This window comes from Zingiber officinale, chromosome 2B, assembly GCF_018446385.1.
Source record: "Zingiber officinale cultivar Zhangliang chromosome 2B, Zo_v1.1, whole genome shotgun sequence".
Classification (NCBI taxonomy): Eukaryota; Viridiplantae; Streptophyta; class Magnoliopsida; order Zingiberales; family Zingiberaceae; genus Zingiber; species Zingiber officinale.
The window spans coordinates 2,194,660-2,221,979 of NC_055989.1; the positions used below are offsets into that span (position 1 = coordinate 2,194,660).

Genomic DNA, 27,320 nt, shown 5'->3' on the forward strand with positions numbered 1-27,320 from the left:
CAGTGGAACCTATAGGTTTTCCGAGTAGCAACCAACAATTGGTATCAGAGCGAGGGTTTTGCCTCTATGTATTTGGTATTAGGTTAATTATGCACATGTCATACATAATTTAGGCAGGTTAATAGTAGGATGTGCTAACTTTGTGGATGCAGGATCCAACTATTATGGCTTTTAATTATTATGTGTGATTGGACCCTGGACATGTCAAGGGCATTTATATGTGTGTGCATGATTGTATTAAAATACAACAGAGTCGTATTTTGTTTTATTAGGATTTTATTTTGATCTAGATACGTACATTCCTTTTATGGAATATAAGATCAAAATGTAAAATTCTATGTCATGGATCGAATCTTGCAAAGCGTGGAACCTTCTAAGGACCGGAGGCGGAACAAGGTGCAAGATGGATGCGATAACTAGACCTGATAGCGGTGGCCAAATATGGCAGCAAATTGGGATGACAACACACGGAGGATAACTAGAGATAAAAGCCATAATAGTTTAAAATTAGATTTTCTATTTATTGCTTTTATATTGTGCTATGTGTGCATGTTAGTTTACAAGTTTAGTAGGCTAGCATAGTTAAAATTCCTCATTTATAAATAACTAAGTGGGAGAGGGATTTTTAAGTAAATCCCATGGTCTCCATTATTGGTTTGTAAGTGATGCAAACAAGCTTGCGCGTTGGCTCTGAGTGCCTTCCTCCATAACGGATGAGCTTGTTTGTGGATCACTAGAACAGACTTCCATTTTTGGATGACTATAGGAAGTTAATTAAGAGCGTGTGATCTTCCCCAACGGAAGGGGCATAATCTTATTAATGGACTTAGTGTCAAGTAATGGTATACACTTAGACACATCTAATAGTATCCTCCCCATCGGAGTCACTGCTATTATTTGTGTGACCAAATAATACCAACTATTAATTTTATTTGTCAAAAGTTAGGTTGACAAGATAATAAAATTAATGGGTTAAAACCCTCCTTTTACAAATGTTGAATTTGTATACGTCCACACTAACGTGGCATACAAAATTCACGGTGTTATGAGGTGTTGGTTAATTTAAAATAGTATTGTTTGAGGAATCAATATTATTCTAAATTTAGAGTTCTGACCAAAAGTTATTTGTGATTCTTAGGATGACTTTCAACCCACTGTCCATCATACTTCAACAGAATAGACTTACTGGACCTAATTACATAGATTGGAAAAGAAACCTAGACATTGTTCTTACTTGAAAGCTATAAATTTGTCGATTGAGCCACAAAGCACCTACTGGTGAATCTACCCAAGAGGAGATTGAATATCATAGGAAATGGGTAAAAGCAGATGAGATGGCCCGGTGTTACATTTTGGCTTCAATGTCAAATGTATTGCAACATCAGCATCAAGATTTACTAACAGCCTATGATATTATGAACAATCTCAAGAAACTCTTTGGTCATCAGGATAGGGCTTCTAGGCAAGAAGCCATGAGAAAGATAATGACAGCCACCATGCAAGAGGGTACTCCTGTAAGGGATCATATCCTAAAGATGATGGCTTATCTGAACGAGATACAGATCCTTGGAGGAGAAATTGATGGGGAAACTCAGATCGATATGATCCTCCAAACGCTACCTAGAAGTTTTGAGCAGTTCCGCCTGAACTATAATATGAATAAGAGGATTTATTCATTAGCGGAACTACTAACAGAACTTCAAGCAGCAGAAGGATTATTTCGTCACAATGCTCAAATTCACTATGCTGAAAATGGTTCTACTTCTAAACCGAGAGGAAAGAAGAAGAAGAAACAAGATGGTTCAGCAAAGAAAGTGAATAAATCTCATAGTACGGGATTTAAAGCTAGAGTGAAGAAGCCGAAGGGCAAATGCTTCATCTGCAAGCAGGCAGGACATTGGAAGGCGGACTATCCTCGTAGGAACCAAAACAAAGGTATATCTCATGCTCTAGTTGTTGAAACATGTTTAGCGGTGTTATCTACCAGCACCTGGTGTGTAGATACGGGAGCCACTGATCATGTCTGCAATTCTCTGCAGGGGTTCCAGGAAACCCGACGACTATCTGAAGGAGAGATTACCGTCTACATGGGCAATGCTACTAAGGTGGCAGCTGTTGCAGTGGGAGACGTCTACTTATCTTTTAGTAGAAATAGAAATTTGATTTTAAGAAATTGTCTTTATGTACCCAGTTTTAGAAAGAATTTAATTTCAGTTTCTAAACTATTTTTAGATAGATATTCAGTTTCCTTTGGTAACGATGTAGTTATTAAAAGAAATAAAGTGATTATCTATTCTGGTGCATTAGTTGGCAATTTGTATACTTTAAATCCAATTTCTTCCACAAAGTAAAACATGGAAATTTATAACTCATCTTCTAATTCTAATAAGAGAAAAGAACCTTCGGAAATGAACCAAGCATATCTTTGGCATCTAAGGCTTGGTCATATTAACTTAAGTAGGATTCAGAGGCTTATAGCCGATGGACTTTTGAGTTCATTAGAGTTGGAAAATTTTTCAACTTGTGAATCTTGCTTAGAAGGTAAAATGACCAAGAGGTCATTCAAGGCCAAGGGGTATAGAGCCAAAGAAGTGTTAGAATTGGTTCACTCTGATTTGTGTGGTCCTATGTCTGTCCAGGCAAGAGGAGGTTTTGAATATTTTGTCTCTTTCATAGATGATTATTCAAGATACGGATATATTTACCTAATGCGCCGCAAGTCCGAGTGCTTTGATAAGTTCAAAGAATACAAGGCTGATGTGGAAAAACGATTAGGTAAAAGTATCAAGACACTACGATCTGATCGTGGTGGCGAATACCTCTTAGGAGAGTTTAGGAATTACTTATCAGAAGCCGGGATTCAATCCCAATTGTCTACACCTGGAACACCCCAACAGAATGGTGTAGCGGAATGAAGGAATAGGACTCTTATGGAGATGGATAGATCAATGATGAGTTATTCGGAATTACCAAATTCGTTTTGGGGATATGCTCTGGAAACAGCAGTATACGTTCTGAACTTAGTACCTTCTAAATCAGTTTCTTCTACTCCCATAGAATTGTGGAATGGGTGAAAACCCAGTCTAAGACATATTCGGATTTGGGGTAGTCCAGCACATGTGCTAAAACCAGATGCTGATAAGTTAGAATCTCGTACAGAAGTTCGCGTGTTTGTGGGATATCCCAAAGGAACGAAAAGAGATTTATTTTATAGTCCTAAAGACCAGAAGGTCATTGTTAGCACCAATGCCCAGTTTTTAGAAGAACACTATATAATGGATCACAAGCCCAGTAGTAAAGTTGTTTTAGAAGAACTTAGAGAGGACACGTCTACTTCAGTACCAACAGTACAAGATGAAGTACCACAAGAGACTGCAACACGTGTCACACATGATACACAACCATAGATGGTGCGTCGTAGTGGGAGGTTGTAAGGCAACTGAAGATTCATGTTTTGGGAGAGTCTTGGACTTGATCCCAACATGAACCTGATCCCCTAACATATGACGAAGCACTCCAAGATATAGATGCAAGATCTTGGCAAAAGGCAATGAATTTTGAAATAGAGTCTATGTACTCTAATAAGGTCTGAGCTTATAGAACCACCGATGGTGTAAAAGCCGTTGGATGCAAGTGGATCTAAAAAGGAAAAGAGGGACGCGGGAAGGTAGAAACCTTCAAAGCTAGGCTTGTTTCAAAGGTACTCGTAAAGAGGGAATCGATTATGAGGAAACCTTTTCACCAGTAGCCATGCTTAAGTCTATCCGGATACTCTTATCCATTGTCGCTCATATGAATTTTGAGGTTTGGCAAATGGATGTCAAGATAGCTTTCCTTAATGGGAGTGTTGAAGAAAACATCCATATGAAGTAACCAGAGGGATTTATTGAAAAAGGCAAAGAGCATCTAGTGTGCAAGCTCAATCGGTCCATTTATGGACTGAAGCAAGCTTCAAGGTCTTGGAACATCCGGTTTAATGAAGTAATCCAATCATATGGATTTATTCAGTGTCCGGATAAGTCTTGTGTATACAAGAAGTGTAACGAAAACGTGGTGGTATTTCTTGTACTATACGTAGATGATATTTTGTTAAATGGCAACAATGTCAAGGTATTATCGACGTAAGGGTATGGTTGTCCAAACAATTTGATATGAAGGACTTAGAGAGTGTGCACACATTCTTGGGATCAAAGTGATAAGGGATCGCAAGAAAAGAATGTTGTGTCCCAAGCTTCATATATAGATACAATCCTTGCTCGCTTTAGTACGCAGGATTCCAAGAAAGGTTTTACCTTTTAGACATGGAGTAGCTCTATCTAAAGAGATGTCTCCAAGACGTCGAAGAGATAGAGGACATGAAAGCGGTTCCTTATGCTTCTGTAGGAAGTCTAATGTATGCAATGCTATATACGAGACCTGATATCTGCTTTCGGCATGGTCAGCAGACATCGAGTAACCATGGACAAGGACATTGGATCGGTAAAGCATATATTAAAGTACCAGAAGGACTAGAGATTATATGCTAGTTTACCAAGGCGATCCGCTCCATGTGAGTTACACTGATTCGATTTTCAATCGATAGGAACAACAATGAAGTCTACATCGTGCTATGTGTTTACTTTAGGAGGTGGAGCCATTTCATGGAGGAGTGTTAGCGAAATGCGTTTGACTCAACCATGGAAGCCGAGTATGTACCTCCGAGGTAGCTAAAGAAGCAGTATGGCTCAGGAACTTTCTAATGGACTTAGATGTGATTCCTGGTTTGCCCAAAATCATCACAATTTATTGTGATAATAGTGGTGCAGTTGCAAACTCGAAGGAACCACGAGCCCATAAGGCAAAAAACATATAGAGCGCAAGTACCACCTGATACGAGATATCGTGAAACGAGGAGAAGTTGTCATCGCCAAGATTGCATCAGCGGATAACCTGGCAGATCCTTTCACTAAGGCCCTTCCGGCGAAAGCTTTCGATCGGCATGTGGAGGGAATGAGAATCAGATGTATGGTAGAAGATATGGCAGCTTAGTCATTAGTATAAGTGGGAGATTGTTGGAGTGTATACTGAAAGCCTAAGCTTTGTAAACATTCATTATGAATAAAGAATCACATTTGGTCAAATTGTCTACATTTGTTTGTAGTTGTTCATATAATTTATATTGTAGATAACATAGTATGTGGTGTCACATGCAGAAGATGATGTTATCAGTACCTTATAAATTATAAACAGTAGCTCACGACTAAAATGGAAAGGAACAAACCATTAGAAGGTCGTAGTGTAATTAGGTATTAGTTTATCTTGACTATATAATTACACTAGTACACTCAGAGTGTATTGAGTAGGACCATTTGAGGTTGTTTCTTTTATACTGACTTTATAAAGGAACAAAGTGTTGGTGCAACCTTAGGTCAAGGTTGACCCGACTCGAGTTGACTTGACTCGAGTTGTATTTTGATGTTTGACTTGGGAAGATTGTTGATGCAACTTTAGGTCAAGGTTGACCTAGTTGAGTTGCATGTTGATGTTTGACACTCGTGAGAGAGTTCTATTCTTGATGTGAGACAAGAATAGATGTTTGGGGGATTGTAGATGCAACCGTAGGTCAAGGTTGACCTGGTTGACCTGATTCGGAAAAAGTCCAAGTATGGAGACTTGGCAACGGAAAAGTCCAAGTATGGAGACTTGGCACTGGAAAAGTCCAAGTATGGAGACTTGGCACTGGAAAAGTCCAAGCAGGGAGCTTGGCACGTGGGAAAGTCCTAACTGGGATGTTAGGCAGTGTGGAAAGTCCTGGTGAGTGGGTAAAAGGAAAGTCTTAATGGATGTTAGGCGGGTGGAAAGTCCCGTGAGTAGGCAAAAAGTCCTGATCCGGGGGATTAGGCAAAAGGTTGACCAGGTGCGTGACAGAAAGTCCTAATCGGGATGTTAGGCGGTTGGAAAGTCCTCGTGAGTAAAACCAGGCAGAGGAAAATCCTAGATGAGTGAAGCTACCCGGGTGTTGGAAAATCCAGATGGATCAGGGATGATCGGACTTCCGGTGTTGAAAAGTCCAAGTAGGTCAAGGGAGTGATCGGATACTTGGCACGAAGAAGAAAATCCATGGATCGTGGATGATCGGACATCCGGTGTGGAAAAGTCCAAGCAGGTCAAAGGATTGACCGGACACTTGGTGGAGAGTCTTAGCGGTCAAGGGAGTGACCGGATGCTAAGCATGATATACCAACAGTCAAGGTTGACCGGATGTTGGCTTGGGAGACTTGGGACTTGGTTTGGGCAAAATCCAAGCTCTGGTCTGGGGACCGATCCAGAGGGGTCCCGATCGGTGCGGTGACCGATCGGCGTATAAAAGGCGATCATGGTTCCATGCCTCCGATCGGTCCGGGACCGATCAAGAGGAGCCCGATCGGTCCCCGGGACCGATCGGGACGCTGAGGTGGGATCGGTCCAGGACCGATCAGATTCCACGCAGTTGGGCAACTCTGGAGTTTCTGATCTCGGGACCGATCAGCACAGGGCTGATCGGTCCCCACGACCGATCAAAGCACGATAGCGGAGTTCGGGAGAAAGCGCCGATCGGTCCGGACCGATCAGACACTCGATCGGTCCACGCATCGACCGCGACGATCCATTTTCCTCCCGACGGCCCGCATCGAGAGTTCTAGCCGCGCCGCAACCCGCCAGTTTTCTCATTGCCTTCTTCGCAGTATAAAAGGATCGAGGCATCTTCGTGAAAAACTCTTCTTCCTCCTTCTTTGTTGCTACTGCTGTGCTTGAGTTTTGTTGAGCTCGTCCAAAGCTTCGTGTGAGCTTCTTGCCGTTGTAGGAGTTTTGAAGTCGCCGCTTCATCCGGACTCCAGTCGACGAGAAAGCAAGATTGGTAGAGTGCTTGTGTATTCTTATTGTATTTATTGCTTACTCTTTGTTCTTGTACTCTTTGTTTGCTGTTGCAAACGTTTGTGGCGAGGTTTCTCCACCCACAAGGAGTATATTGTATTAGCCGGTTCTCCGGGGACTCATCCACCGATTGACTGGACTCGTCCACCTTACGGACACGCCGAGGAGTAGGAGCCCTAATCTCCGAACCTCGTTACATCCTCGTGTTAAGGTTTGGTTTTCTTCTCCTTAGTTTCTTCCTTGTATTTCCGCTGCGACTAACCCTAACTGTAGGAAGAACGCGAGAATTTGGGGCGGCTATTCACACCCCCCTCTCTAGCCGAGTACGAACGATCCCAACAAGTGGTATCAGAGCGAAGGTTCGCTCTTCATCGGATCAACACCCGTGGGAGCAAAGCTAGAGAATGGATCTCTATGGAGAAGATGTCACCATTCCACCCTTCTACGAATGCGGCGACTTCGCGTATTGGAAGGTAAGGATGAAGTATTTTCTTATGACTAACATAATGAATTGGTTTTGTGTACAAGAAGGATTTACTCCTCCGGTGGATAAGGAAGGAAAACCACTTGAGAAGAAGGAGTGGACAAGAGAACAAATTCACAAATCCGAAATCAACAAAGAGGTAACGAAAATAATTGAATTTTCATTGCCTACTAACATCTTGTGTAAGATAGGTTACAACAATGCCAAGGAATTATGGGATAACTTGGCCAAGTACCATGAAGAGAGCTCCACTTCAAGCCATGAAGAGGAGCCTAGTGAGCCAAGTAGCTCACATCATGAAGAGAGCAAATTGGAAGTTGAGGGTTACTCAACATCTAAAGAAGAAGAGGAAGTGAGTTCTTCTTCTTCAAGATCGGAGCACGAAGAAGAAGCTTCTACCTCCGGGAGGGATGAAGAAGAGAGCATCCATTCATCCTCAACCCTAGGTAACTCAAACACTTTAAGTTCAAGTAAATTGCATATAATGTGTTTTGAGTGTAGGGAATTTGGGCACTACAAGAGTAAGTGTCCAAAGAGGGTAAGGAAGACTCCACCGGCGCCAAAGGTCAAGGTAGCCGGAGTCCCGACACGCAAGGGCAAGGAGCACGTGGTATGTTTCCAATGCAAGCGAAGGGGACATTATCGGAGTCATTGTCCGAGGGGGAGGCAACCTCACAAGGGCAAGAGACCGAGCACTTCTATAGGGGGAGCTAAGGCAAACCCTAAGGTATCTTTTAAGGCTCATTCGTGCAATTCTAGTAGGATACATGCTAGTAATTTTATTGCATTAGTCAATAATGACAAGCATGTTAACACTAGAAATCAATACATGTGCTTAGGTGCTAAACATGTCGACCTAGATAGGGATACTACTAGGAATGCTAACCCTAGGATTAACACTTCTAAGGTTAAGGAAAACCTAGGTAGAAATCCCAAGAAGACTAGACACATGCCTAGGAATATCTCAAGAGAAAATGACAAATTAAAACTTGAGGTATTAGAGAGGGAAAATCAAGTCTTGAGGTCAAGACTTGATAATTTAGAAAAGGCTCTTAAAAACATGGAGAAGTCATCTCTAGGGTTTAAGGGTCAAAAACCAATGTCCAAGGACAAAAAGGGTTTGGGTCACAAACCTAAGTCCCAAATGGTCAAGCCCACTTATCACAATGTTCCATTCGATTATGGAACAAAACCTAGGGCTAGGAAGACCATTACCAAGGTTACAAGGGGAGTCACCCCTATAGTTGACCTTGATGAGACCCAAATGACCAAGGCTTCAAAGCCTAAGAGGGTCATTAGGAGGGTTGCTAGGGAAGTTATCCCTAGTGAATATTTAGTGAACCCAATGAGCTCTAATAGGTATTGGGTTCCTAGGAGCATCTTCTCTACCCCATAGATGGGTTAGAGAGTGTCAACTCCAATAAGAAGGGTAGTTAACCCAACTTTGAGGAAATTGACACTCAAGGAGCATTTTCAAGGTGTTTGGGAACCTTTGAAAATGAAATGGAATAATCTTTGTCATTCACTCCTTGGAAGAGTAAGTTGTGCCAAAGTGAGAATATATTAATCTTACTTTAAATTGACATAATTTTGAAAAACCTAGAGAAATATCAAATTGGGATTTTGATATTCTCTTAGGTAATCAAGGCAATCCGGGCCTTAACTTAGAAGTGCTACTCTTGTAGAATTTTAAATGGTATAAATCAAACAAGAGATCAAGAAATGCCAACTTGGGGTTTGACATTTTCTTGGAGCACTTTGGGCAATCTAGGATTAGAATTTAAGTTAGCTAAGTGATTAAGGATACTTAGATAGGTAATCTAGGTATTTTATTTGTGTTAACTTACCATGGTTGTTTGCCATTTGCCATGTCATGACACCATATTTAATTTATGATCATTTGAAATGTCATGATAATGCTTAGGTTATTATATGTCATGCTTTATTTAAGTTTTCAAGCTTTATGCCATGACATCATGACATTGGCACATGTTTTTACTTATGATATCATTTATGCCATGTCATCATCTCTTGCATTAATAATCAATGAAATTGATTTAAGGATAAAAACACATTTTGATATTGAGATCAAAGTGTAGTTTAGAAAATGCATGAGAACTTAGCCTAAGTTGACCTTAACCCATATCTCACATCAAATTGACTTGAATGTGGTTTGATACACCTTAGATGTGTGTGAGATATTAGGATCATGAGTTAGGATCAAGGTGCATAGTTCTTGTACCTAGATGAGCCTAATTCAAGAAATTGGGGATCATAGGGAAAGCTTGTGTACAAGTCATGTACATTTAGCCCTAAGATTGTGGTCCTAAATTAAAAGGTTTAAAATCATTTTGAAATTGATTTGGAAAACCTTGATGAAGCCATCTTAGTGATTGCATTCATCATTGAACATTGTGATACAAAGTTGAGTTAAAACTTGAACTATTTCAAAGTTTTTGAACTTTGTATCAAGATTGAAAATGGAAGTTATTTTCATAGAAAACTATTTTTCCATGATTGTATATGTTATGAGGAGTGTATCCTCAAAGTTTCATAATTTTTGAAATTTTCTGGAATTGTTTATGAGTTTCTGAATTTCGGGTAAAGGAAATTCAGGAATTCTGATAAGGGAGCTTGGATCGGTCCACCGGACCGATCCAGAGAGTGGATCGGTCACCGGACCGATCCAGAGGTGTGGATCGGTCCGAGACCGATCCAAGAAGAGGCGTGAGGCATCCGATCGGTGAATGTGGATTGGTCCGGGACCGATCCATGGGATCTGATCGGTCCGGTGACCGATCGGGCGTGCTGAATTTGCTGGTTCGAAATTTCAGCTGGAAGTTGGGTTTTGTGGATTTCTAAAGGTTTGAAACTCCAAGACATTGTTGGTGCAATGGTCAAGGGGAGTTGACCTTTAGGGGAGTTTTACCCAATTGTCAAGGGAGTTGACTTTTAGGGGAGTTTTACTCTAAAGACTTGAGTGATATGGAATTATCACTAAGTTGGTTGTTGAGTTTAGTATCAAGGGGAAATTAAGAGTTTCAATGAAAGGTATGGGACTTTCATTAGGAAGAAACTCTTGACCTTGATATCCTCCTTTTCTTTTTGATGTGTGTCAAAAAGGGGAGAGTGCTCATTGGAGAATTATTGAAGAACCCAAGCTAGGTTATCGGGTTAACCTAAGCTAGGGGAAGAATGTCAAGGAATGTTCGAGGAAGAACATTGGAATACCTTTGATGTGTGTCAAAAGGGAGAATAATGGAGAACCCAAGTTAGGTTATCGGGTTAACCTAAGGGGAGAATGTCCGGAGAATGTTCAAGGAAAGAACATTGGACATGGAAGATGGTTGAAAACCTAAGTTAGGTTATCGGGTTAACCTAACTTGATTATGATTTTGTCAAACATCGGGGAGATTGTTGGTGCAACCTTAGGTCAAGGTTGACCCGACTCGAGTTGACTTGACTCGAGTTGTATTTTGATGTTTGACTTGGGAAGATTGTTGATGCAACTTTAGGTCAAGGTTGACCTAGTTGAGTTGCATGTTGATGTTTGACACTCGTGAGAGAGTTCTATTCTTGATGTGTGACAAGAATAGATGTTTGGGATTGTAGGTGCAACCGTAGGTCAAGGTTGACCTGGTTGACCTGATTCGAAAAAGTCCAAGTATGGAGACTTGGCAGAAAAGTCCAAGTATGGAGACTTGGCATCGAAAAGTCCAAGCAGGAGCTTGGCACGGGAAAGTCCTAACTGGGATGTTAGGCAGGTGGAAAGTCCCGGTGAGTGGAGCCGGGTAGGGAAAGTCCTAACGGATGTTAGGCGGTGTGGAAAGTCCCGGTGAGTGGAGCCGGGAAAGTCCTAACGGGATGTTAGGCGGTGTGGAAAGTCCTGTGAGTGAAGCCGGTGCAAGGAAGTCCTAATGGGATGTTAGGCGGTTGGAAAGTCCCGTGAGTGAAACCAGCAAGGAAAATCCAGATGGATCGGGATGATCGGACTTGTGTTGGAAAATCCGATGGATCGGTGATGATCGGACTTCGGTGTTGAAAAGTCCAAGTAGGTCAAGGAGTGATGGATACTTGGCACGAAGAAGAAAATCCAGATGGATCGTGATGATCGGACATCCGGTGTGGAAAAGTCCAAGTAGGTCAAAGTTGACCGGCACTTGGTGGAGAGTCTTAGCAGGTCAAGGGTGACCGGATGCTAGCATGATATACCAACAGTCAAGGTTGACCGGATGTTGGCTGGGAGACTTGGGACTTGGTTTGGGCAAAAAAGCTCGGATCGTCCGCATCGATCTGATATTGGTATCCGATCGGCCCGGTGACCATCGATAACCAACAAGGCTATCATGGTTACGGCTTACCGATCGGTCGGGACCGATCGGATGGACGACGGTCCCGGACCGATCGACGCTGAGGTGGGATCGGTCCGGACCGATCAGATTCCACGCAGTGGCAACTGTGGAGTTCCGATCGGTCGGGATCAGCACAGGGCCTGATCGGTCCCCACGACCGATCAAAGCACGATAGCGGAGTTCGAGAAAGCGCCGATCGGTCGTGGACCGATCAGGCACTCGATCGGTCCACGCATCGGTGACGATCCATTTTCCTCACGATCGGCCTCGGCATCGATCGAGTTCTAGCCGCGCCGCAACCGCTAGTTTTCGCCGCCTTCTTCGCAGGTATAAAAGGATCGAGGGCATCTTCTGTGAAAAAAACTCTTCTTCCTCCTTGCTGTTGCTAAGTGCTGCTGTGCTTGAGTTTTGTTGAGCTCGTCCAAAGCTTCGCGTGAGCTTCCCCGACTGGAACAGCTGCTGCTGTTAGAGTTTTTGAAGCTGCTGCTTCATCCGGACTCCAGTCGACGAGAAAGCAAGATTGGTAGAGTGCTTGTGTATTCTTATTGTATTTATTGCTTACTCTTTGTTCTTGTACTCTTTGTTTGCTGTTGCAAACGTTTGTGGCGAGGTTTCTCCACCCACAAGGAGTATATTGTATTAGCCGGTTCTCCGGGGACTCATCCACCGACGGATTGACTGGACTCGTCCACCTTACGGACACGCCGAGGAGTAGGAGCCCTAATCTCCGAACCTCGTTACATCCTCGTGTTAAGGTTTGGTTTTCTTCTCTTTCGTTTCTTTGTATTTTCTGCTGCGCTAACGAATTGTAGGAAGAAACGCGAGAGATTTGGGGTCGGCTATTCACACCCCCTCTCTAGCCGTACGAAGGATCCTAACACAAAGACCTCGGTTATTATGGAAGTATGTGCTCTTAATCCTAATATAATAACAAGCACATATATTTGATATTTATTTCTTTAATTTATCAATGGGTGAGATTTAGTTCGATGAATCAATAAGCCCGATAAGTTGGGAAATGATATCACTTATAATGTGTGTTGTTGATTATACAAGGAAACTGTGTCCTAGAGATACTATGTTGATAATGTCCCCAAGAGGAGCTCATAAGGATTGTCATGTTAAACCCTGCAGGTGGACTTAGTCCGACATGACGATAAGGTTGAGTGGTACTACTCTTGGACTTAGATATTAATTAAATGAGTTGTCAGTAACTCACTTAATTAGTGGACATTCGATATCTTAAACACAGGGAGACTAACACACTCATAATAAGAAGGAGCCCAAAAATGTAATTTGGGATTGGTGTAGTAGTTCAATAATAGTTCTCTAGTGGAATGAATTATTATTGATAAAATTAAGTTGTGTGTTCGGGGCGAACACGGGATGCTTAATTTTATCGGGAGACCAAAACCAATTCCTCCTCTCGGTCCCTATCGTAGCCTCTTATTTATAGAGTACTATACCCACCTATACCCACCTTCTATACTCACCCAAAGGGGGCCGGACAAGCTAGCTTGGGAACCAAGCTAGGGCCGGCCTAGGTATAAAATTGGGTGGCCGGCCCTAGCTTGAACCCAAGCTAGTGGGGGCCGGCCAAATTAAATTATAAAGGAATTTTAATTTTAATTTTTATTATGTGGAAGAAATAATTTATTAAAGAGAATTAAAATTAAAATATCTCTCTTGTAAAAGATCTACAAAAGATTAAAGAAAGAGATTAGATCTCTTTCCTTATTTGTAGATTGATGAGATATTTTATTTTCTCTTTAAAATTATTCACATGTTGATAAAATTAAAATTATATAAATTTCCTTTTATCAACCATGAAGAGATTTTTGAAGAGAAATTTTATTTTTTAAAATTTTCGGAAACAAATTAGGAAGTTTTAATTGTTGATTGAAACTTGTCCAATTTGATCTTCATGATATGGCCGGCCACTTGAATTTAATTGGGGAAATTTTATTTTATTTTTCTCAATTAAATCATGTCAAGGAAATTAAGGAAATTTTATTGTAATTAAATTTCCTAATTTGCCTAGGCCAAGGAATATAAAAGAAGGGGTGAGGGTGCCTTCATGAGACACAATCTCTATTATTTTCTCTCCCTCTTTTCCTTGGTGTTGTGGCCGACCATCATCATCTCCCTCTCTTCCTCTTGTGGTGGTCGAACCTCTCTCTTCCATTGGAGATCTTGTGGTGGCCGGATACTACTTGGAGAAGAAGAAGAAGAAGAAGAAGGAGAGAAAGCAAGCATCTCTTGGAGCTTGGTTGGTGTTTTGATCTTCTTCCTTGGTGAAGCTTCTTGATTGTGGCCGAACCTAGCTAAGAGAAGAAGAAGGTGGTTGGTGGTTTCTCATCTTGGAAGATCGTTGCCCACACAACGTCCGAGGTTAGAAGAGGAATACGGTAGAAGATCAAGAGGTTTTCTACAAGGTATAACTAGTAATTTTTCTTTCCGCATCATACTAGTTATTTATGGAAATAATACCAAATACAAGAGGCTTACGTTCTAGAATTTCGAATATATTTTTTGATGTTGTGTTCTTTTGTTTTTTCTTTTCCTTGTGATTGATTGTTCTCTTCGGTTAACCTAAAGTTATTTTAGGAAATTAAATATTAGATTTCTATAAAAGGTTTTGTCTAGTCGGTGGTGGTTGCTCCCATATCCAAGAAGGTCATGTGCCTCGCCACGTCAGTACTGGGAACCGATTATGGAAATTAATATTTAATGGAATTAATAACTTAAGGTGATTTGGGTCGAACGTGTTAAGTTCCGCAGGAGATCCAAGTCAAAACCTAAAAGAACAAATAGATTAAGTTTTGGATCAAACATGTTAAGTTCCGCAGGCGATCCAAAATTTAATTTAAAAGAACACATGGTAGCTAGGAAAATGTTCAGACCTTTGTACAAAATTTTTGTACAGTGGAACCTATAGGTTTTCCGAGTAGCAACCAACAAAACCAACATCCAGTCAACCATGACTTGTTGGTACATAAAACCTAGCATCCGGTCACCCTTGACCAGCTAGGACTCTCTCACCAAGTGTCTGGTCAATCCCTTTGACCCACTTCGACTTTCTCCTCTTACCAAGTATCCGGTCAATCCCTTTGACCTACTTGGACTTTCACCAGATGTCTGGTCAACCTTGACCCATCTGGATTTCCCCGTGCCTGGCTTCACTCACCAGGACTTCCCTTCTGCCTAGCTTCACTCACTAGGATTTCTCTTCTGCCTGGCTTCACTCACTAGGACTTTCACCTGGCTTCACACACCAGGATTTTCAGTCAAGTATCCAGTCAACCTTGACCTACTTGACTCTCCTTCACAATCTCCCCACATGAACAATTACACCTACAATGTTCATGTGTTGTCTACAAGTATTGTCAAACATCGAAACCAAATCATCAAGACTCGAGCTTGACTCACTTCAAGCTCAGTCAAACAGGTCAACCTTGACTTAGGGAATATTGCACTAACAAGATCCTTATCTGATGAAAGCCTGAGCGAAGATCCAATTTTGAGAAGAATGAGGAACCTCCTAATTCATCAAGTAATTTATCAATGATGGGGATGGGGTACTTATCTTTCACTGTAATTTTATTGAGTGCCCGATAATTTACACACATTCACCAACTTTCATCTTTCTTTCATACAAGTAATACAGGAGAAGAATACGAGCTTACACTTGGGTGAACAATACCAGCTTGAAGCATCTCTTGTACAATCTCCTTAATTACCTCATTCTGTATGTAAGGGTAGCGATAAGCCGTAACATATGCTGGTGCACTCCCCGGTATTAGAGGTATACGATGATCATGTGAACGTGATAGAGGAAATCCCTTTGGCTCAGCAAATATCATAGAAAATTTTGAAACAAGTGCCTCTAATTCTACAGGGGTATATGAGATACCTTTAGGATCCTTTTTGATGGAGAGTTGCATGAGAAAAATGGAGCAATCTTTCTTTAATAATCGCTCTGCCTGATATCTACTGATTGATGTGATAGTATCTTGTCTCTTGCCTCTGATGCAAACTTCTTTTCCTTGATCTTGGAAGCGCATTGATAGTTGAGAGAAATTCCATATTATGTCTCCTAATGTTCTCAACCATTGTGCTCCATGTACAACATCACATCCATCCAAGGGTAAAAGAAAGAGATATGTGATTAATTCATAATTTGATAAGAAAACTTTAATACCTTCGCATTTTCCTGGACTTGTAAGTGATCTTCCATCCGCCACCTTAACATCAAATGTAGATGATCGCTCTATTTTTTGTTTAAGCCTTCTTGCTAAGGTTGAGTCTAGAAAATTGTTGGTGCTTCCTGAATCTATAAGTATCATTACTGGTTGCTTTTTAATGAATCCTTTTACCTTCATTGTTTGCGGAGTTTGTAGTCCTTCTAAGGCATGTATTGATATTGCCATGGAGTCATCTTGTATTTCATTGATATTATCTTGTGTTTCACCTTCATCGAATTCATCTTCTTCCTCATAGTTCTCTATTGGTTCAATCATCAGTATCCTCTTTTGCTTGCATTGATGACCACGGTGCCACTTTTCATCTCAATGCCAGCATAATCCCTTTGTCATCCTTTCCTTGATCTCTTCTTTTGTTAATCTACGGGGTGTTGAATAATGTGATGAGTTTTCATGAATTACCTTGTTATTTCTTCTTCCTTCCTCATTGATCTTCTCTTCTTGTAGTCGTGCAAAGGATAAGGAAGCCTTCATGGTGAGAGGTTGATTCATTTTTACTTCTCGTCGTATATCAAGGCGAAGTCCTTCAATCAAAGTGCCCAGTAGTTGCTTTTCTGACCAATCACGAGTTAGATTAGAGAGTCACTCAAATCATCCTTGGTACTCTAGTACGGTTGAAGTCTATCGAATTTTGGCCAATTCTCCATCAACATTCTCATAACCGGAGGGACCCAATCGATTGATGAGTTCTTCTTTGAATTCCTCCCATTTTGGAGGCCTATGGCATGCTTCAAGCTAGTCATACCATTGGATGACATCACCTTCGAGGTTTATAGATGCTAGTTCTACCTTTGCATTGTCTGATGTACTGTGGAAGCGAAAATATTTTTCATCCCTTGAAATCCATCCAATCGGATCGTTGTTCTCCCAGCGAGGAAATTTCACCTTCATACGTGGATAGTTGTGCTCTCGATCTTCATTTGAGTTTGCTCCTTGGTCATATTGTTGTTGTCGAGACTGCTGATTTATTCCCCTTTTGATTAGTATCCTTGAGCTGGAATCTGCTTCTAAACGATCCTTCAATTCTTGCACTATTGTGACCAACGATGCCATAATTTTTTCGAGTTTATCCATCCTTGTCTCGTGCTTAGCTTCAAATTCCATAGCCCATTTAGCGTCAGGATGAGATCCTCCGGTCATCATGTCAGAGTGAATTTTCTTCTCTTGAAGTCGGGTTAAAATCATGCGCTTGTTGAAGTTGCTGCGAGATACTGTAGGGCGAAGATGAAGTGAACTGCTCTGATACCAAGTTGATAGGAACCCGGGGGCCTATCACGTAGAAGAATCAAAAAAGAAAAATGAAAAGGGGGATAGGGTGATTGCTTTGAAGGGATCAACCTCCAATAATCAAATGAAATTGATTAACTAAAAGAGAAATTACTTGTCTTCCAAAATTACATAACGTCTCTTTAAATAGAGACCTAAACTATCTTTTCAAAAGAAAAGGTCTAAAAGAAAAATAAAATAAAAATATATTTTTAAGAGAAAATGTCTTATTAAAACTTATCTAGAAGAAAAAAGAAAAAGTCTAAAATCTAAAGGAAATAAAGTTAAAGGATTTATTTGAATAGATCCATTAAAGGATCTTATCAAAGAGGAGGTGGCCGGAGGTATGGAAAGGAGGAAGATAGAACCGACGATTGTGAGAAAGGTGGCCGCTGACTTTGGTGGAGCTTGGGCGTCTGATGGAACCTCTCCCAATCGAGAGAAGGGGAGGAGGAGAAGATGGAGTGGATAGGGATGGATGGCCAGCTGACAACGGTGAAGGATGGAACCAGTCGGCGAATGGAGGAGAGTAAGATAGTGGTGTGCCTCGGGCTTGTGCGTTGGGGAACTTTGTGCGTGGATGAAGAAGATGGGATGGGAGTTCTGGCCGGCGATGGAGATAGGGATAGTCGGATCTCTTGTTGGTGGTGAAGGTGGCATGGCGGCATCGAGATCTAGAAGAAGATGGCGCCTTTGGGGGAAGCAGAATTGTTCTCCTCTCCGGTCCTCCGGGTCAAGATGAGATCATGTGAGGGGGTGCTGCGTAAGATTAGTAAACCGATGGGTAGAGGAGATGAACCGGTCCATCTCTTCTTCATTGAACTAAACCCATCAAATCTTAAACCAACCCTGTTCAAGTTGTGAATCTCCTTGGATGGTGAACCGCTTCAAGTGAACCTCTCAAATCTTGGACCAACTCTCATCAACCCTAGCATCAAGTCTATTTGATGTTATTCAAGCCTTAGTCCATGGTTCATCTTCATTTTCCTACAAATTCATAAAATAATATCAAAAATTAGGGAAAACTTATAATGAGCTCAAAAATATACCATACTCATAAAATATGATATAAAGCAGAATTTAAGAATACAGCAGGATAAAATTACTAAGTATAAGAGCTAAAATAATACGTCGAAATGCTCATTATCAAGAGACAATTTATCAATGATAGTAGTCACCTAGAAGATTTCACTCAGGACCATACCTTCCGAGTAGATCTTATGTAGGATCACCTAAAGCATCTAGACTTGGTTGATCATCGTCTTGGAGTTAACTATTTTGTAGTTCAAGAATCGACCCACAATGAATTTTATGGACCCCGTGATGAGCGTATTTCATATAAGATTTTTATTATAATTTGACGCGCATATTGTCCCATTTTATATACATATATTTCATGTTTTCATCTCTGTGTGCTTTATTTTATTACTATTAGTTCAGAGAACTATTCTTTATTTGTTTTTATTAATAGGATGTGTTTTCGAAACAAAAATGAAATATAAACCTCTTAGAATGTGGAGCTGGATTAAAGAGAATGCTCTAACCATGTCTCATGACACAAGCATTCTCCTACGGCCAAGAAAGATAAAGAATGTGGTGGGAAAAAACTCAATACAGGCTAGCCATAACTCAACATTGACCTCATCATCGAGCCAACATATGAATCGTTTGGAAGAAAAGGGGATTTAAAAGACTATCAAAATGAAACTTTAATCATGTAACATGTTCCGACCTTCGTACGAAAGAAATCGGGCGTAAAATGACACTAAAAAGCCTCCCTGCATATCCCACTATAGGGGGTCATGTTGGTGGGCATGACCAGTGTTGAATTCAACCATTTTTTATAGCCAAACATGGGTGCCCATGTTAGCGGACATGGGCCATGTCAACCTCTGGACTGCTTTGCGAACTAAAAGTAAAACGACTATAACTTTCGACTTAGTTAGATCCAAGTGTCTTGACACAAACTGAGAATTTCAAGACCTACAATTTTGATTCAGGGTTAAACCCAAGAAAACCAAATCAAATTATCAAAAAAGTCATTTTGGCGGAGCCCTGTAAATCTAGCAGATCTATCTTGCCCGACCCAAATTGTAGACCAAATTTTGAAGTACCATAGCTTTTGGCTTAGTTGGAGCTAGGGGTTAATTCACCTATCAAAATATAGATAATTTCAAGCTCTACAAGTTTTTTTCAGGGTCTAATCCAAGATAATCGGGTCTAAGGGGTAAAAATTTGATTTTAGTGGAGCCATGTAAATCTACAAATCTCAACAGCTTAGGGGAGGTATTAAAGGGTCAAATAAACCCTTGCTTGACTCATCTTGAATCAGGGGACTTCATCTCCCTCCTTGGGAGAGGGTTTTTCCTTCTTGGGAAATCTCAGAGCTACCATTCGAGGAGTCATCGCTATGATCCATCCACAACCAAAGTGAGGAATTCATCCGAAGACATTGGGAATGCATTGATAAGCATTCTCTTCTCTTTTCTTTCCGATTAAAGTTATAGCTTGCTATTTTCTATGTCTTGTGATTGTATTTATTTCTCTATGGAGTGATCTTCTGAATAATAGGATATAGGGAGTAACTATGATGTGATATTGATGTATAAACTATGTATTTGGTGATTTCTTTATTCTATAATATGTTTATGTCTTGCTCTTATTTGATTGAATGTGTGTGATGTGTGTGCAATTGGATGTGGGGGTTTGGTCACTATGAAAGGGAAATGCTTTAGATTGTATAAACATTGGTCCTCATATAGAGGGTATCCTTTTAAATAGACTTTTTGGAGTCATTATCTTGAAGAAGGGTTAATTCTTTGCAAGGAATAGCTAACTATTGATTAATGGGGTTTCTCCAACTTAGTGTTAGGAAGTAGATTGAGTAATCTAGATTGTATAACTGTTGGTCCTCAAGTTACAGAGGGTAACCTTTTAAGTGGAATTTCTAGTGTTACCTCTTTACTTAATAGCATTGAAATTCGGGTAAACACTTTGATATTACTTTCATGAGATTGTATCGGTAATTTAGTTGGAATCCCTACAAGTATGTAAACATAGAGGTAGAAAAGTGAACAATACTTGGAGACATCAACTAGCATTATAGTGAAATCGAAGTCCTAAAATTGTTCCCTCTAATTCCAACTTCTCCCTTTGACCACTTGCCTTCTCTTGACTCCTTCTACTCTAGGCCATCTCCCAAATTTTCTCCTCTTGCTCTCTCAACTCTCTCTCCTTCTCTTTCAATCTTTTGTTCCCGTGACCAAACACAACTCCAATCTTCTAGATAACTAGTTTTGCAAACTTAACTAGTGCTTACAATTCCTATAGATTCGATATTTATTACTTGATGATATAATTGTACACTTGCGATTACCAACATCACACCTTATTTTTCATCTTGTACTTCTTGTATAAGGACTCCCACAGCTTCTCGGTCGTTCTCTTCATGTTGTACACAACATACAATGAGTTGGCAAGGTGGTTGAGGATATAATTTCAAGAAAAGAACTCAGAATGAGTCCATGCCTCCACTGCACTGATGGTATGAACATTAGCATTCTCAACATGCTTGGGAGGGTCCTCGGTCAAGAACCGAGACAGATTTAGTTTGGTCAAGTAGAAGAGCATCTTCTACTGCCACCTCTTGAAGTTCAACCTAGTGAACTTCTCTAGCCTTTCACCATGGTTGATTGGAACATTTCCAATTGTGGCGGAGGGAGTCTTCACACGATGAATCTGTTGCACCTCAACACTTTCTGTGGCCTTTTCAACAAATCAAATTTTGTTTTAAGATTATTGGACAATCTTGTTGGAGATAGAGGAGTAGTCTAAATTAAAATTACGAATCAAATCAGACTTATCTATTGAGTTGACCCAACTTGATAATCTCAGGCTACCAAGTAAGGAAAGAAGAGCTTCTTAGGATGGCTAAGTTGGTTGGGAAGCTAGGTTACATTGTATGCCAGAGTGCAGACTCCCGAGTGCAGAGTCCAAGTGCAGACTCCCAACTTCTCGAGTGCAGACTCCCAATTCTCGAGTGTGGACTCCCGATTATAGAGTCCTAGTTGCAGACTCTGGATTCCCAAGAGCAGACTCCAAAGTCTGAGTCCCGAGTATAGACTCTCGACTCTCGACTCTCGAGTGCATACTCCCAACTGCAGAGTCCCAATTTATAGACTCTCGACACCCGAATACAGACTCTCGATTAGAGAGTCCGAGTTACAGATTCTCGAGTGCACTCCCGACTGGAGAGTCTGAGTTGCAGAAAACTGTAGAGTCTGAGTTACAGAAAAGATGTCGAGGCTTGCTTTCAAGCAATTTTCTTAAAACATATTTATCCTCCTTCGACTGTGCTTTGAGGTTATGATGGACGTTTGTTTCCTAGGATACAAGGGCAAAACTACGTACACAACCAAACACTGGTTTTTCGTAGTGAACTAAGAAAATACTCAATTGTTATCACAGGCAAACCATCGAGTAGAAATGGACGACGGAGGAAAGATTTGGAGGAATAAAGGCGGAGGAAAATCTTTGCTATTAGATCTGTGTGTCTTACTCTTGGTCACAACCTCCTTATATAGGAGATTAGACCCTTGCTGTATTTAATGGTCGAATTAAAGTCTTTTACTACCCATTAATCTGTCTAGCTCAAACGCCTAGAGGTTACAGATTCTTTATTAATCATTGATTAATTCATTTGTTACATTTGAGCAACAAGTAAAAATATTCAAGTGACAAAACATTGGTTAATTCGCTTGGCATTCAACACGTATAGGTCATGCTCACAAAACATTCAACACATGTAGGTCGTGCTAGCACACGAGTCAATTTAGTTTAGTGTAATTCGAACACTAGATTTGTACCCTCCCTTGCACACCCACATGTGAGAGAGAGTCTTTCCCCATGCATTTTTCACATCATTAATGTATGTGCAATAATATAAACCAATCATAGTGCATTGAAACTTCCTATGTGGGACTAAACTCATACATAAAGGAGTCTCCTTTCTCCTTTTCCATTCACATATATGCAACAGAAACTAGAGAAGTTCAATAGATTGAACTTCAAGTGGTGGCAACATAAGATGTTTTTTTATTTGACCACACTTAATTTGATTTGATTTTTGACAAAAGAAACTCCTAAGCTGAGTAAGAATGACATTAATATCTAAACTATGAGTGCTATGAAATTATGAAACCACTCAGCGTCCTATATTGAAACTACATCTTCAACTACCTTGTTGATTCATTATACATTGTGTATAACATGAAGAGAATGAAGGAGCTATATGAGTCTTCGCATTGAAAGATAGAGGATGTAGGGCCTAAGAATATGAATATGAATGTTGAGGAACTCACTCTTTCAAGATCATCTTGGCAAACCAAATAAATTTGATTAAAATTTAATAAATTTTCATTTACTCTAGCAACCAATAATCGTAAAATAGATTTTTTCTGTTGAGATGATAAATGAATATGTTGACAAGCAGGTTGCTCAACAGTTGCAAGCCTCCTTTGATCTAGCTATGGCTATTCTAATCAATTATGGGGAGAAATTAGAGAAGTTCAGTAGAAGTGGTGTTTTTTTTTGTTTGATCACACTTAATTTGATTTGATTTTTGATAGAGGAAAGACATTAATGTCCAAATCGTGAGTGTTGTGAAAGTATGGAATCACTCAGAGTTCTATATTGATACTACACCCTCAATTATCTTGTTGATTCATTGTACATTGTGTACAATACAAAGAGAATAATGATGAAGGAACTATATGAGTCTTGGCATTAGAAGATAGAGGATGGGTGGCCTAAGAAACTATATCATACGTAGTGAACGAGGAGATGAAACTAATGATTTGTGATATGTGTTATGATTCTATGTAAAGTATGATATTTGAATATGGCATACATGCCCATGTTTTTATCAAAATGTACACAATTCATATAATAAGCATATATATATATATATATATATATATATATATATATATATATATATATATATATATATATATATAATGATTATAATACATCAATAGAGACTCAATAGTCACCGAATATTGTTTTAATTTACCTCCATCGACAGTAATCACTTGACTGGTGATGAAAGATGAGTATCAAGATCTATATTTTTTCCGGTCTGATCTGATCGGAGGGTTTGCTTGAGTTGCAACTCAAGGAACTTATTGTCTGTGCAGTGATTCCATCCTAAAGTATGATACATGAATAATAATGCATACATCTCCATGTGTTTAATAAAGCGTATCGATTCATACAAGTATAAAGATATACCAATTGTATTACATCGATACAGACTTAATAGGCATAGTATAATGGTGCAACCTATTTTGCATGCCACGTGGTACGGCAAATTAAATTGGAACTCATTGAAATTAAAGACAAGAATGGTAGTAAAGAGTCCCAAGTCGAATACTTCCAAGGACAACTAGTAAAGACATGAATGATCTAAATGTGATATTTTTTTTCTTTTGGGTTTTCTAATGGAATTGAAATTTCGGTTATTACAAAGATGAGAATTGAGATGACAAGTTTTCTCTACCAAATGCAAACTAATCCATTGGAAATATAAAAATCAGTGAAGCATCATTCCAAAACTGAACTAGTTATGAATTGAAATCCCTCAACTCTTGACTTCTCTTTCTTTATTGAACACAACTAAAAACTATAAATAGAACTAGGACTATGTACTTCTGATGCTATCAATTAAAGCAGTAAGAACTTAACTAGGCATCAAAACTAGTTAAAACTACCAAAATCTAGGTACAAATACTTCTCAAATCTCAGTTCAAAATCTATCTGTAACGAAAACATGTGTCATTAGAATCAGTAATCAAGAAAGGAAATCAACAGAGCTAAATTTGCAGTTCTTCCTAAACTAAAATGCAGAATTCGAGTTTGGATTTGTGTGCATCGAAAAGGAAAACAAATTAAAGCATAGATCTAACAATTGAATCTAAAATCTAGATAAAGAAACATCCACAAACTCAAATCAATGCTTAAGAACGGTCTCTCTGCCATAAGCATTGTCTCTCTGCCAATTGCAGAGAAGCTCTCCAAAACTCCCTTGAGCAATCGTCGGAGTGATTTAGGTTCTCGGTTGGTAATAAAGAAATGCGAAGCTCGCAGAAACCTCCCTACAAGCTCGCAATCTCATTAAGTGCTCATCGCCTGAAGAACAGGGGAAGTGGAATGAATCGTGATCGCCAATCGATTGATCGGATTGATTACGAAGTCGCAAATGAATCGGGAAATGGATTGGAAGCAGGAACTCCAGAAAAACTCCTCCGAAACTCCTATTTCCTGATAGAACCCCTCAAGTCGGGAAAACTCCCCCGATCTGAGTTCACCTGTGGATTGCGGATTGCAAGGATCGTGGCAGAGAAACCTCCCTCTGCCGTGATCTGAAACTCGGACGATGGTCGCCGGAAACTCGGAATGCCGCCGGTGATGACAGATCTTGAACGAAGGTCTGGTTGTGGAAGGTGCTTGCGTTCTGCTCGTTGGAGATGGCGAAGACGGCACGGTGAACAATAGCGCAAGCCACTGTTCACTGTGTCGAGATTGGGAATTTGAACTCCACTTGAACCGGTTCAAAACTTGGTTTACTCGGGTTCAACAACTCTTGGGTTAGTAGCACTCACTTGATCCACCAAATTCAACAGTGCATCAGCGAAGGTCAAGTCTAGATCCAAACTAGCCAACTTGAGTGTCCCCCAATATGACCAATGCGTTCAACATCTTCATCCACATCAAATAAAATAAAATATATTAAGCACAATCCATGAATTAAAAGTAATTACGAATTGGATTAGCTCAAGATACATCTTGATTAGCAAAATCTAGCTTCCAAATCAATTACTCAAACAAAAATGCGTCCCCAAGCCAAACAATTCAAATCAAAATAAAGAATCAATTTACATACCATCATATAACAAACATGCCCATGTTTTTATTAAAGTAGTGTGTGTAGATATATATACACACACGTCGAGATTTAATAGTCACCGCATATTGTTTTACCTCCATCGACGGCAATCACTTGACCGGTGATAAAAGAGGAAGAAGGAAGGCAAAGAAAAACAACCGAAGCTGCCACTTCCTCAGGCTCTCCCACACGCCCAAGCGGAGCACGATGACACCACTTCGCTACCAGTTCTTCGTTCTCCGTGAACTATTAAACATAAAACTTTTATGCAATTTATATTTTATGATATTTAAATGAAAAGGAACAATTAAGTACAAAGATAAGCGATTGCATACCCACTGAGCCATCGGCGTATTGATGATACCGGGAGCAACACAATTGATACGAATATTGTCCTTAGCCCATTCGCAAGCGAGGCATCTAGTAAGTTGATTCATGGCTCCTAAAGACAAACCAAATTCACGTTGCAGTTAGATATTAACATGGATTTATTTTTATTATTTTTGGAGAATAATTGGGATACCTTTAGATGATCCATAGATGGATATAGAAGAGTATCCTTCGAGACCAGCAATTGAGGAGATAAAGACGATATTGCCCCGTCCGGATGCCTTGAGAAGAGGATGAGCGAGTTGACTCAAATGGAAACCAGCTTCCAAGTTGGTGTTCATGGTGTGCTTGTAGTCCTCTTGAGTCACCTCTAAAACTGGTTTAATGTAACCAAACGCTACATTATTAACCTTCACAAATAGTCAATCGAATTCAGTTACCAATTAGATAATTAAAAAATATTTATCAATTTTATCAAAACAACAACAAGAACAAATGCCAATCATCACCAGGATATTGAGTTTGCCGTTGAAGATGGCGCTGACTTCCTTTATCAGCTTCTCCCTCTCTTCCGAGGACGAGACGTCACAGACCGAACCAGTCACCTGAAGCTTCGGATCTCTCCATTTCTGCAAACTCTCTTTCAGCTCTGCTTCATTCCTGGCACACGTATGAACTGCTGCTCCAAATCTTGCCAGTTCTTCCACAATAGCACACCTGTAACAACAACAACAACAATAAAAAGAAAAATAATAATAATAAAAAGCATATAAAAAGATGATAACAGAAAAATATCTACCCTATCCCTTTGGATCCACCAGTGACCAAGGCTGTTTCTCCTCGAAGAGACCATCTATTTCCCAACTCCATCGATTGCTTCTATCTCATCAATTCTCAGAGAAAAGTATGAGAAGAGTAAAGTGGCTATTGACTTTGTTATATATATATATATATAAACAAACAAAATAGTTATTTTAAAATAGTTTTTTTCCTACTACACAAAAAGTTAAAGATGATAATTTAGTTTGTTGTCATTGTGTATTTCATTGGATGGAAGGGTAGGTGCTAAGGTGAATGATGGGTGCTTGCATTCGATCGGATAGAGAACAATCATTGAAAATAGTTTTCCTTGTTTTGTGTGGGCCATTGTTGTCTTTCCATGAAGGGTAACATAGGAGATGAGTTTTTTTTCTTTTATTTTTAAAGTAAATTGTACAAGAATCAATAGCATGTTTATTTCCTTTCGCTGTCTATGTTTTTTCTTGTTTATTTTGTCTATGAGCTGCACAGGGGTCAAAATTGTTGAAGTTGAAAATTTTAAATAGAATTAATTTACAGAGCTTGTACTTTTTGGTCAATACTCAGCACATTGCAAATGAAAAATGGAAACACAGAATGGCAACTTTTTTTCATTACAAGTGCTCATTCATATGTATGGGTAAAAAAGGCACAGGACACGTGGAGAATAGTGATAGGTCAATAGAGAAAGAAGCTCCTGCGGCAAAATTTAGGAGATGTTTAATTAATGGACTTAGGAATGAATGAATGATATGATAGTTAAAGATGATATTTGAATTGTGAATTTGGGAATAATAATTTAAGAATGATATCTAGATTTATGAGAATCAATCAAACACATATAATTAGGTGAGTTTTATTTCTATTCCCATTACATCTTACTATTAAATTTATATTCATAGTCATTCTCATCATTTAACCAAACGTCACCTTAGTGTGTTGTTGGAAAACAAATAGAAGCTCTCTATCAAATAAATAGAATTTAATTC

At 39.8% G+C, this 27,320-nt stretch overlaps 1 protein-coding gene across 2 annotated transcripts; it reads right to left on the bottom strand.

Annotated features, from left to right (window-relative positions):
* Window positions 1-24,116: 24,116 nt before the first annotated feature.
* On the bottom strand, window positions 24,117-26,477 carry LOC122045045 (tropinone reductase homolog At2g29150-like). Of its 2 annotated transcripts, XM_042605094.1 has the most exons (6): window positions 26,333-26,477; window positions 26,043-26,250; window positions 25,727-25,943; window positions 25,539-25,645; window positions 25,299-25,449; window positions 24,117-25,016 (listed from the first exon to the last, which is right to left on the bottom strand). In XM_042605094.1, exons 1-6 carry the CDS (start codon window positions 26,401-26,403, stop codon window positions 24,961-24,963), a joined length of 810 nt encoding a protein of 269 aa, XP_042461028.1. In that variant the 5' UTR covers window positions 26,404-26,477; the 3' UTR covers window positions 24,117-24,960. The 2 variants fall into 2 exon arrangements, with proteins under 2 accessions (XP_042461028.1, XP_042461029.1); XM_042605095.1 differs by lacking the exon at window positions 24,117-25,016 and having other exon boundaries at window positions 25,323-25,464.
* Window positions 26,478-27,320: the final 843 nt, after the last annotated feature.

What these genes read in the sequence shown, in the direction of transcription:
- LOC122045045 (XM_042605094.1), bottom strand. Translation starts at nt 26,403, where the DNA reads ATGGAGTTGGGAAATAGATGGTCTCTTCGAGGAGAAACAGCCTTGGTC. An exon ending in ACGGCAAACTCAATATCCTG is followed by an intron (nt 25,944 to 26,042) that starts GTGATGATTGGC and finishes CTATTTGTGAAG; the next exon opens with GTTAATAATGTAGCGTTTGG. An exon ending in ATACGCCGATGGCTCAGTGG is followed by an intron (nt 25,450 to 25,538) that starts GTATGCAATCGC and finishes TATGTTTAATAG; the next exon opens with TTCACGGAGAACGAAGAACT.